At 35.4% G+C, this 12573-nt stretch overlaps 1 protein-coding gene across 6 annotated transcripts in view; it reads right to left on the reverse strand.

The window, feature by feature from the left end:
- The window catches only part of FNDC3A (fibronectin type III domain containing 3A), a 212131-nt gene that overhangs the window by 11697 nt on the left and 187861 nt on the right, over nt 1–12573 (reverse strand). For all 6 annotated transcript variants that reach the window (XM_035297891.3, XM_078357623.1, XM_035297894.3 and 3 more), the window contains 6 exons: nt 11195–11333; nt 10116–10184; nt 9108–9226; nt 6995–7100; nt 6732–6907; nt 544–657 (listed from right to left, as the gene is read on the reverse strand). In XM_035297891.3, the coding sequence (XP_035153782.1) occupies nt 544–657; nt 6732–6907; nt 6995–7100; nt 9108–9226; nt 10116–10184; nt 11195–11333 (723 nt within the window). The remainder of the gene's footprint in view (nt 1–543; nt 658–6731; nt 6908–6994; nt 7101–9107; nt 9227–10115; nt 10185–11194; nt 11334–12573) is intronic.

Below are 12573 nucleotides of genomic sequence, written 5' to 3' on the forward strand. Positions count from 1 at the left end.
AATGTAAGTGTTTTGAATTAGAAGTATAAATATGACTAAGTCACTTAGAAAGAGTGTTTTAAGGTAAATACACTTCAAAATAATTCTATTAAGTAATATGAATGTTAAAACCATACAGACATGTTCACTGTTAAATTTCAAGGGAAACTGAAAATTCAGTTATCATTACTGATTATTACTATCCACAATAAGTACACTGGAGATGTGTACTGGATAAACATAAGAGAAACAGTATTTACTAATTCCTATATATGTCTGTACTGAACATTAAACTTACCAGTGGCTGAAAATCTCAGTACTGAGACAAAGTCTTTCATAAAAATACAAAGCACATAATGAACAGGAATCTAAATATTTGTAATGCAAATATACCTTACTCAAATTCTTCAAAGAGGAAAAATAAGTCTCCGTTTCTCATGTGAATTAAACTAGGACTTACTCTGTATAATACAGGAGGTAAAAATGAACAGTATCTTTATTCTTTCATATTAACTATTCTAATCACTTAAGAAAGTAGACATAAGTCAATGGAAATTATAATACCTCCCAATTCACTTGTGCCGAAGTTGCAGATCTGCATGTCACTTGAGGGGGCTTGCACTGATCTGGTGGCCCAGGGGCTGTTGTAACATCACATTTTTCTGAAAAAGGTCCAAACTAGAAAAACAAATGTAACTAGTGTTTTTATTTTTCACCCTTAAATTCCCACTGATTGTACAGAACTGCATAAAGATTCATTAATAATTAAAGTCTTTTTCCCTATGTTTCAAGATGAATTTGGTCATAATTCTATATTCACATAAACTAAAAAGACTTAATAATCATGAAAGTAAAGCTGTGAGAAATTAAATTTAAAGTTTCATTTACCTATACTTTATTCTGCCCTTATTTCTTCAGGAACTGGTTTTTGTAAGAAGGGCAGGCATTAGGGAATTAGGTGGGTGGAATAATTCAGAAGAAATATAAGGAGTGAAGAAACTGATACTAATTAAAGGCATGGGAGATGGTAGGTGTAAAATATTATTTTTAATTTTTAATACTTCATGAATCTTTCTTAGGCATTATATTCCATATCAAATTTACCAACATACTGTTCTATAAATTGATTTTATACTATAATTAGATTTTTTCTGTTCCATGCTAAAAAGCTCACTCTCTCATAATTACTTTTAACATACATTACCTGGAATATAAAAAATTTTATTCAGTATTGGCAAATTCCTCCCCCGATACACAGGAGAAAAATTACAGAAATTTCTAGTCATTAGTTTTTTAAAGCTCATTAGCAAAAGAAAAGCCATAATACGCTGGTACTTTCACTTAACAGGGGTGCATCATTATAATGATCAGAAATAAACCTACTTGTCACTGTACAAGTTCAGGCAGTTTGAACTAGGTCAACTTTTTTTTTTGAGACAAGGTCTGGCTCTGTTACCCAGGCTGCAGGAGTGCAGTGGTGCAATCATGGCCCTCTGTAGCCTCAACTTCCCAGGCTCAAGCCATCCTCCCATCTCAGCCTCCCAAGTAGCTGGGGACTACAGGTGTGCACCACCATGCTGGGCTAATTTTTCTATTTTTTACAGAGACTGGTGAAACCCTGTAAAAAATAGAAACAATTTTTTACTTGTGTCTGAGACCAGGAGGCTGGTCTCAGACTCCTGGACACAAGTTGTCCTCTTTTCTCAGAGAGAGGACTGCTTGAGCCAAAGTGCTAGGATTATAGGCATGAGCCACTACGCCCAGCCAGCTAAGAAAACTCTAAGAAACTCATCTTCTAAGAAAATTCTATGGAAACATTCAGTTGTTAACAAAAACTTAACATTAAATTATTCCAAGTTATTTACATCGTTTTTAATAGAGAAAAAAACATGTATTAATCACCCATAAAAATGTTTATTTTAATAAGTAACAGTAGATTTACCAAACAGGAGGAATTTTAATGTGTCAAGTTTCATGCATATTGGTAACAAACCTTAAGGAGGTGAAACCAACTATTCAATGTAACCATTAGCCCTAAAAATAGCAGTATAATACTTTAAAAATAAAATTTTAAAAAGTTTTTCCAAAAAAAAATAGTTCACCACTTGACCATACTTATTCAGAGTATTAGTGACTTTGGTTAATGTTAAGTGCTTCATTTTTTCCTCCAAATCTGATTGCACAGGGAATATACACCATTTTGTATCATCACAAGTCATTAATAACTCAGGCTAAGATTGTAACTTTTTTACAACAAAGTAAAAAATCAAGGCAAACAAAATACACATCAAACAGAAACAAATGCAGATGTTTCCTTTTGTTTACAGCATTGATTTTAGCTAGACTTTAAATGAAGGTCAACTCTCCTGAAATAACCTCAACCTCTGGCCATAAATCCACAGTATAAATACGGTGAATAAAATTAAACTATATACTAATCAGTTATAACAAATAATACTGCTCTTGAAGACCAATCTTATGAAAAAAGTATCACTGAATATGGTGAGAAAATACAGACAAATCTGCACAATCTAACATCTATAAAGGGTAAAATCAAAACACCAACTTCCTTACAGAAACTATTTCATCTACATAATTATAAATGTAAAGGAATCTTGCATTTTATAAACATAAGATAGGTTTACTTTAATTATATCAACTTTAAAATTTTTATTAATAACATGTAAAAAAATATTACCATAATACTTTATATAATTTAAAGCTATACACTAATCTATAAATCTCAGAAAAAGGAAAAGAAAAAAAGAAACCTTTTATACTATCACATGTATAAAACAAGGTGGACTGTGATTTTATTTAAGGCAATAATGGGCCATTTCACAAATCACCACTTCAAATATTTGCACTGCTGAACACTACTGGTTTCTATCATATTCACATTTTTCTTTAAAATCAAACGTTTAAAGTCTTCCATGTAGTAAATTCTTTATTCACATTTCCATTATATTTAATGGACTCATAATAACTATATCTTGATAGAAGCAATGGCAAAAAACAAAAGAAAACAAAACAAAAACCTCTAGTTATAAAAGAAACTACTAGAGAATATGCTTTAATCTCACATAAATACCACCCAAAAATCCTAGATGGCAAATTTTCAAAGCAGAGCAGATGGTGATATAAGGTACCTGCTTTGTTAAAAGTAATCTTAAGATCATCTTGAAAATAACTATTTCACGTAAAAATCAGTGAACTATGGAAGACAGTTTTATTAGTAGTTCAAAAGTTGCTAATTTAAAACAATAAATTTGAAAACCTGATCAATTAGTTAAAAATTAAAATTCCAAATATGTTGTTATTATTTTTTGAGAAAGAGCCTGTTGCCTAGGCTGGAGTTCAGTGTCACTATCTCAGCTCACTGCAACCTCCACCTCCTGAGTAGCTGGGACTACAGGCTTAGGCACCACCAAACCCAGCTAATTTTTGAATTTTTAGTAGAGATAGAGTTTCCCCATGTTGGCCAGGCTTGTCTTGAACTCCCGGCCTGAAGTGATGTGCCAGCTTCGGCCTCTCAAAGTGTTGGGATTATAGGCATGAGCTACTATGCCCGGCCATAATTCCAAACATAAATGTGTCACTTAATAGTTTATTAATTATTATTTTTTGAGACAGAGTCTCATTGTGCCACCCAAGCTGGATACAGTGGCAGGATCTCAGCTCACTGTAACCTCTGCCTCTCAGGTTTAAGAGATTTTCCTGCCTCAGCCTCCAGAGCAGCTGGGATTACAGGCATGTGCCATCATGCCCAGCTGATTTTTGTATTTTTAGTAGAGACGGGGTTTAACCATGTTGGCCAGGCTGGTCTCAAACTCCTAACCTCAAGTGACCCACCTGCCTCGGCCTCCCAAAGTGCTGGGATTACAGGCGTGAGCCACCATGTCTGGTCAATATGTCATTTAATAGTTTAGACTTACAGACTGCCAGTGGCAGCAAATGATTTACAATAATAAGTAATACAAAAGGCTAGGTGCAGAGGCTCATGTCTGTAATCCTACCACTTTGGGAAGCCAAAGTGGGGGAATCACTTGAGCTCAAGAGTGTAACACCAACCTGGGAAACATAAGGGGACCCTGTCTCTACAAGAAAGTAAAAAACAATCCTGGTGGCCGGGCGCGGTGGCTCAAGCCTGTAATCCCAGCACTTTGGGAGGCCGAGGTGGGTGGATCACGAGGTCAAGAGATCGAGACCATCTGGTCAACATAGTGAAACCCCGTCTCTACTAAAAAAAAAATACAAAAAAAATTAGCTGGGCGTTGTGGCGCGCACCTGTAATCCCAGCTACTCAGGAGGCTGAGGCAGAAGAATTGCCTGAACCCAGGAGGCGGAGGTAGCGGTGAGCCAAGATTGCGCCATTGCACTCCAGCCTGGATAACGAGAGCGAAACTCCGTCTCAAAAAAAAAAAAAAAAAAAAAACAACAAAACAATCCTGATATAGTGGTGGTACACCTATAGTCCCTGCTTCTTGGGAGGCTGAGGCAGGAGGATCACTTAAGTCTGGGAGGTTGAGGTTGCAGTGAGCTATGATCATACACCACTGCACTCCAGCCTGTATGACAGAGACCCTGTCTCAAAAAAAAAAAATCTGTCTATCTCTCTCTATATACACATACACACAAAGGTATCTACAAATAAAGAGTACTGTTATACATGTTATAAGGTGACCTAATAAAACATGTCAGTCACACAGATAATTCAGTTTAATTCATGGAGCACATGGAACAACTAGATGATAGACATTTGAGATTTAGCATAACTGTTTATAATAACTGGAAGGATTCTGTTCCTCAAGTCCTATAGGGATTAAAAAAAGTTTTTCATGATGTATGTCATTTTTTTGGCCCCCTTTTTTGAGCAAGGTCAATTCATGTCAACAACAAAATAATGACAAAGTTTCACCATTCTAGCATGCTGAATGGCTTTTATTTAAAATAAAACTGCAAATAATGTATTTACAGTACATTATTTATCAGTACTGCTCCCTGAGAGGCATAATGTTTTTTCTTTTGAAAAGGAATCTCACTCTGTCACCCAGGCTGGAGTGCAGTGGCATGACCTCGGCTCACTGCAACCTCCATCTCCCAGGTTCAAGCGATTCTCCTGCCTCAGCCTCCCAATGCTGGAATTATAGGCGCTGCCACCATACCCAGCTACTTTTTGTATTTTTAGTAGAGACAGTTTCACCATGTTAGCCAGGCTAGTCTCAAATTCCTGACCTTAGGTGATCTGCCTGCCTTGCCCTCCCAAAGTGCTGAGATTACAGGCATGAGCTACTGCTTTATCATCTTAAAATCTGGAATAGCTTTAGAAAGGTCTAAAATGTATATTTTCTGGAAATATGGAAAGCAAATACTTATTTAAGGTGATTTTGACAAATTATCACAAACCTGAAAATATAAATTAAGACATAAGTATTAAATATGTGATCTAGTGTGTTGCAGCCTTGTGAGGCTGACAAGATGGCTTCTAACAGAAAGGAATGACTTGTGTAAGAGCTGCCAAAGTATATAAATTTGACATACAAGAAATTTAGGCTGGGCATAGTGGCTCACGCCTATAATCCCACCACTTTGGGAGGCCAAGGTGGAAGGATCTCTTGAGCCCAGGAGTTTTAGACCAACATGGGCAACATGATAAAACCGCCCTTTCTACTAAAAATATAAAAAAATTAGCCAGGTGTGGTGAACACCTGTGGTCCCAGCTACTTGGGAGGCTGAGGTGGGAAGGTCACCTGAGCCTAGGAGGCAGAGGTTGCAGCCAAGATCACATCACTGCATTCCACCCTACGTGACAGGATGAGACCCTGTTTCAAAAAGACAAACAGAAATAAATTTAAAAATAAGTTTACAGATGTAAATATAAAACTGTTGGACAAGATATGAACTATAGCATAGTTCACTAAAATAAGGGTAAATGAGACTGTCAGTTTAATTTTATAAAATTTTAATTATAGAATAATCCAAAGAAACTGATTAGCTGAGGTAGGAAATTACTGCTTTGTCCTCAGGAAACCTGCTTTACTGCAGAGAGATGAGAGGTGTCATACATAGCTGAGTGAAAAGAGCTTTGGGTCTGGAGTCTGACAAACTCAGATTTGTAGCTTACCTCTATCAATTATTAGTTTTGTGTGACTGTGGGCAAAATATTTAGCTTTCCTGAGCCCTAGTTTCCTTAGTTGTGAAATGGAGATATTACCTACTTTGTCCATTTTTTGGAGTTATATATTAAATACATAAATAATATCTCAAACAATACATTCAAAACCAGAATAGTTTAAAGCATAAGTTTTTTTTTCGTTTGGGCAAAAAATGAATCATAATTAGTTGCCAACTGAAAGTAAATCTACTTTAGCCTTAAAAAACTTCAATCAGCCTCAAAAAACTCAAAAACTTCAATCAGCCTCAAAAAACTTCAGTACTTATGATCTTACTTCTACTCTTAAATTGACTAAGTAAACTCTATTAACACTGCCTGAAAGGTAAACTCTAGCCCAGCTGAAGTCCAAAGTGTCACTAACTGTAAGTGGGATCTAAAAATACTGATATTTCCTAACAGTTAAGTTATAGAATATACTGAATTTTCTTATATTATCAATGTAGACTTATTAAAAATTGTAAAATCTGGAATCATTATGTTGAAAGCTAAATGGCCAAATAATAGATATGATGATATATGTTAAAATGAAACATAAATCACCACTGTGATTATGATTCTACTAGCACAGTCTTCTTACCCCCATTTTGTTAGCTGCACGCAGTCTGAAACTGTATGTCTTTCCAGGAAGAAGGCTGCTCACTGTACATTCTACTTCAAAACCTTGGTAAACTTCTCTAGGTTCATCTTTTTCTATAGGAGACATTTCCACACTGTAACAGGAAATGGGTGATCCACCATCAACCAGAGGAGGTCCTAAAGGTGGAAAGATTTATGCACTTTAACAAGGCAAATACTTTTCGTTCTAACTTAATTATAATTTATTACCAAAATGGAAATTACCCCATCGCAACTGTATTTCTTTTGCTTTGGGTCTACCCTGTAATCTGGGAGGGAGGCATGGGCCAGGAGGCACAGCTGGAGTCTGCACAAGTAAAGATTCAGAGACCTGCCAAAACAAAAGCAAAAAGAAAACAAAAATGCCCCAAAACCAAATAATCAGATTGCTTGTGGTAAAGAAAAATAACATAAACACAAATATTGCACCAATAATTTGAACCTGTACTAGATTATCAACTAAAAAGGTATAAAGTTGTGAAAAAAATCAAAATCCAATTAAATAAAAACTCAAAATTTTTTCATAGACAAAGAATGACATGTACTGTGCAACTACTATATGCAAAGCAAGTTATTGAAAAAGAACTTCAATAGACCCTTCCTTTTATTTCCATAACTAAAGAAAAAAACAACTTCCAGCACAACTTAATGGGCAATATTTTTGACCTTCTCCAAGGGATCCATAAATTTCTTCTAAGGAGGGATGTTTTAATATACTGTATATGCTGTTTGTCTTGTTGTCAGGAGGTTTAGAATATTTTGGCTACTTTACTACAGTAGACTGTATTTTTAACCTAAATAGTGATTTATTTATTTATTTTTAGAGATGATGTCTTGTTATGTTGCCTGAACTGGAATGCAGTGGCTATTCACAGGTATTACAGCCTCAAATTCTTGGGCTCAAGCAGTCCTTCCACTTCCAGAGTAGCTAAGACCGTTCACATTCATCACTGCACCAGGCTTAATTTATATACTAAAAATTATCTTTCCTTCATCCTTTCCACTTAAAAATAATTCTAAAATCAGTAAGATTTTCCAGGTATTTGGCATCTTTCTAGGTATTTGGTATTGCTTTTAGTTTCTATGCTATATTTATATTTTAAAAAACCTTTGTTTTATTTTCAAAGACACTCTGTTAAAAACAATGCCACAAACTCAGTGCCATATTCCCTATTTGCAATGTATTACATTCTTTTGAAATACAAAATATTTGATCATCTTTTTATCAGAAAGCTATCCTACAAAAAATGCTGTAAAATGCTGTAGTAGAACAGGATTGCGTGCATGTGTATGTGTGGCTGTTTTTCTTAAATCCAGGGAGATTTTCTTACTGGATAAAAATGAAGCAATTAGAGCACAAGTCAGTTGGGCAGGACTCACACTCAGTTTCACATTACTTGTATTTTCAACAAAATGCCTATATTTCATTTTTAAAAAAGAATACTTTCATTGCATTAAATTCCATTTTGAAAAAGAATAGCAATTATGAATGATCCAAGAAAGCATTCTTGATTTAATTCATTAAAAACAAAATCACTTGGTCGGGTACAGTGCCTCAAGCCTGTAATCCCAGCACTTTAGGAGGCCAAGATGGGAGGATCACAAGGTCAGGAGTTCGAGACCAGCCTGGCCAATATGCTGAAACCCTGTCTCTACCAAAAATACAAAAATTAGCCAGGTGCCTGTAGTCCCAGCTACTCGGGAGGCTCAGGCAAGAGAACTGCTTGAACCTGGGAGGTGGAGGTTGCAGTGAGCCAAGACTGTGCCACTGCACTCTCCAGCCTGGGCAACAGAGTAAGCCTGCTTCTCAAAAAAAAAAAAAAATCACTGCAATTAATAAACATACGTCCCTAGAACATTATGTCTTTATATCAATGGTATACTTTAAGTTCATTTTGGTTACTGAGTCTAATAAAATAATGGCCAACTTTTTTGAAACAAGTAAATATTAGAAACTAGATTTAAATAGTAAATGCTATTTCATGATTTGTCCTCACATACACAATTTATGGAGCAGTAAATCATTTCTGTTTCTGCTTAGTATGATTATCGGGCATCATTCCCAAGTTTATCTTTATAAAATTTTCTCCAATGTTTTCATATATTTGTTTTTCCAAAGCTGAATACCAACCAGCCAATAGATATATACTGAATACTTACTGCGAGCTAAGTAGCATATTAGAATATTCTGGTCACTACAAAATTAACCACCCTGGTTACAGAAGTTACTTTTCTTCATTTGTGGATATGTTTCAATATTTGAAGTGGCATCTGGTGATCCTAGTCCATTTGGCCAAACTTAAAAAACAACAAAAAAGAATCTACATATAAGCATTACCGCACTCTGTCCTCCATCATTGATGCAGTAAACTCGTAAACGATAGAAAGAGCCTGGATTTAGTCGATCACAAAGATGTTCCCTGGTAGCGCCACTGTATATCATATCCCATTTGTTTCCTGTAAGGTGAGGAATTGTGTTCAATCAGATACTAGGTAATGTTTAACATTTTGGTATCATGGACACATCACGTATCCTAGTTTCACAAAGTAAGCATTTATGTAATTTGTCAGCAACATTTAGGCTTCTTTCAGTTTCCTGGAAATGATCTAATTTTCTTTATGTGTGCAGCTTCCTAGACAAGTCTTCATGGCTTTGTGGAATTGAAATATCTCTATAACTCTGCACAGACTTTGGCCTAGATTGATAATTTACTTTTAATTAAGCATTTTAAATGTGTTTACTGGTCCAGTAATAACATTATAGCACACAAAGAGTACAAAAAACCAGTATCACAGGAAGTCTAGTCCTAATTAAAAGACATCCTTTTTTTTTTTCCCCAGGAAATAGGTCCTTTCATAGAAATAAAAACTGCTAAACGTGTGATTCAAGAATAAAGTTCCCTAGTCATAAAACCTACTACTAAAACTAGTATGATGTGAGCTAAATTTTGGAAGTTAACCTTTCTCTAATATATCTGTATATAAATCTAACTGAATACATTAACCTTCAGAAGACTTCATGGTATCTAATGACTTGGTTTAGGTGTACAGAGGCTGAGCAATGTAAACAAATGAGAACAAAAAGAACATGTAAATGTAATGCGATGGATGTACAGCACTCTTACATTTGACTGACTGTATTTCTGGAAATTACAATTTAAAGTGGGTCATAAAAGGCAAAATCCTGAGTGCTACAAACAACAAAAAAAAAGTGAAGTAAACATCTTTTTTACAGTACCTTATGAAAAGCAAGAAGAAAGAGAAGATATGACATAAAATATAAAGCCATAAAGAATAGAAGGAGACTAGCTGGAATAAATCTATCAGTGTTTAATATCATTCATACCGTTAGAACCTTCTGCCATCTCCACTATATATTTATTGATGGCTGCTCCGCCATTGTCTTTTGGTGGATCTATCCGAAGAAGCAAAGTGGTTTTAGGCAAGGTATATAACAACATCAAAATGATTAAAAAATCCTAATAAACAGAGGACCAAATTAGGACTGCTTTTTTTTTTAAAAGAGAATCACCTGCAATGACTTAACACCAATACCCAATTACTCCATGCTCTTGTCATCTGCTTTTCACTTAATTTACCATTTTTTTCCATATTTAAAATATGGCTCTCTACAACAATTTTTAATGGGTGCATGATATTCCATCTACTTTATTTATTTTTATTTTTTTGAGATGGAGACTTGCTGTGTTGCCTGGGCTTGATGAAATGTAATGGTGTGATCTCGACTCACTGCAAACTCTGCCTCCTGGTTTCAAGTGATTCTCCTGCCTTAGCCTCCCGAGTAGTTGGGATTACAGGCAAGTACCACCACGCCCAGACACTTTTTGTATTTTTAATAGAGTCAGGGTTTCATCATGTTGGCCAGGCTGGTCTCAAACTCCTGACCTCAGATGATCTGCCTGCCTTGGTCTCCCAAAGTGTTGGGATTACAGGTGTGGACCACCATGCTAGGCCTCCATTTACTTTAGATATTAAGGTTGTTTGAAATTTTTAATATTAGAAATATCACTGAAGTATTTTTATTGGTTTGAATTTTTCAGGCAAGGATCAAGTTTACAGGATCTTTGTTTTTCCATTATGTATGTATTCAGGTGCTTGATAAATGTTTGCTTTAAATGAATGGTTTTCATTTCTCACAAGAGCCAGTTGACCCAGGTTACTTTAGTTGCAAGTTTAGTAATCTTCATTTCACAGTGCTACCTCTGCTCATAATCTTACAGTGGATCGCAAGTTCCTCTGTACGAGTATAAGGTTTTCTACAAAAAAAAGCTCTCTAATGAATGATGCGCCCATTTTTTTTGGACTGGCTTGAGATAAATTTACTCAAATATCTTAAAAATGATCTTCATATTCAAATTAATCAAACACAAAAGTAATCATGTATAAATATGCATAATATCTTACCCCAAGTTATTTTAAAACTGTGTGAATGTATCTTTCCTTTCACTGAAGGCTTTGCCGGTATGCCTGGTTTATCAGGGCAAGTAGTAAATTCTACTACTTCACTTGGATTACTTTTACCTTCTGAGTTGTAAGCAATAACCTGTGATGAGAGCACAAAGACATGAAATAATACATTTGAAACCTAATAATATTGGTTTAATGAACAAAGTGATAGGAACAAACAGCTTCAATCAAATGATAAAATACATTTTTTAGCTTGGAATGGCTTGTTCTTTGAGAATTGCTTGTCTTCAATAGAGACTTGGCATATATGAAGAGTATCCAACTGTACTTCCCCTTTTAGAATCAGTCCTGGGAATATAAGTGTAAAACCTAACATTTTGATAATAAATAGGAATCAAACGAACAAGCTATAATCTGGTGATTCTTGATGGGCTTTAGGCTTGCTTTGTTTATTCTTTTAATATTCTTTGTGAGTTTAGAAAGATGTCTGTACATTCTTTGAATCTCCTTTTTTCAAAAGGTGAAGTCTACTCCCCCTTCCCTTCTGTGTCATACTTAATGACTCACCCTAACAAACAATATAGCAGAAATGATGGTGTGTGTAACTTCCCTATGCAAAAACTCATGTGGTGAGGAACTAAGTGTTCCTGGTGACAACTGTGTGAGTGAATTTGAAAGCAGACTCCAGTCCCAGTAGAGCCTTGAGATGACTGCAACTCCAGTTGACATCTTGATTACAACCTCATAGAGAATCTACATCAGAATTACCCAGTTAAGCTGGTTCTCAATTGCTGACCCACAGAAACTATAAGTTTGTTTATTCAAACTGCTAAATTTTGGGATACTTTGTTATAAAGTAATAGAGAAATATAATTCCAATGTAGGTATTATTCTATTATAGAAATTTATACCTATATTTTTACCTTGTCTCCTCTACCGAACTTAAAGATCCTCAAGTCCAGTATCAAATCATAATTTTTTCCTCTTTAAACCTGCCCCTCTTTTCTCTCCCCATAGTAAAAAGCTCTACCATCTACCTAGTTGCTCAAGCCAAAAGGAGACATCCTTGATTATTCTCTGAACTGCCACATCAAATCTCTTACTATATCCCATTAACTCTACCTCCACTTCACTGTTCTTTACAACAATGTCAACCTTAGTGAAAGCCTCCTTTTTCCTATCTTTTCTGGGTGACTGTAATTACACCACTAACTAGTTTCCAGGTATTCCTGCCCTTGACCCCACCTACTTTCTACACCGCAGCCAAAGGGACTTTATTGTTACTGCTCAGCTCAGAACCCTCTAATGGCTTCCCATCTTCCTCAAAATCTAAATTCCATAGCATGCTTACAAGGCCCTATGTGATTTAATCCTTA

This window comes from Callithrix jacchus, chromosome 1 (assembly GCF_049354715.1).
Source record: "Callithrix jacchus isolate 240 chromosome 1, calJac240_pri, whole genome shotgun sequence".
Lineage (NCBI taxonomy): Eukaryota > Metazoa > Chordata > Mammalia > Primates > Cebidae > Callithrix > Callithrix jacchus.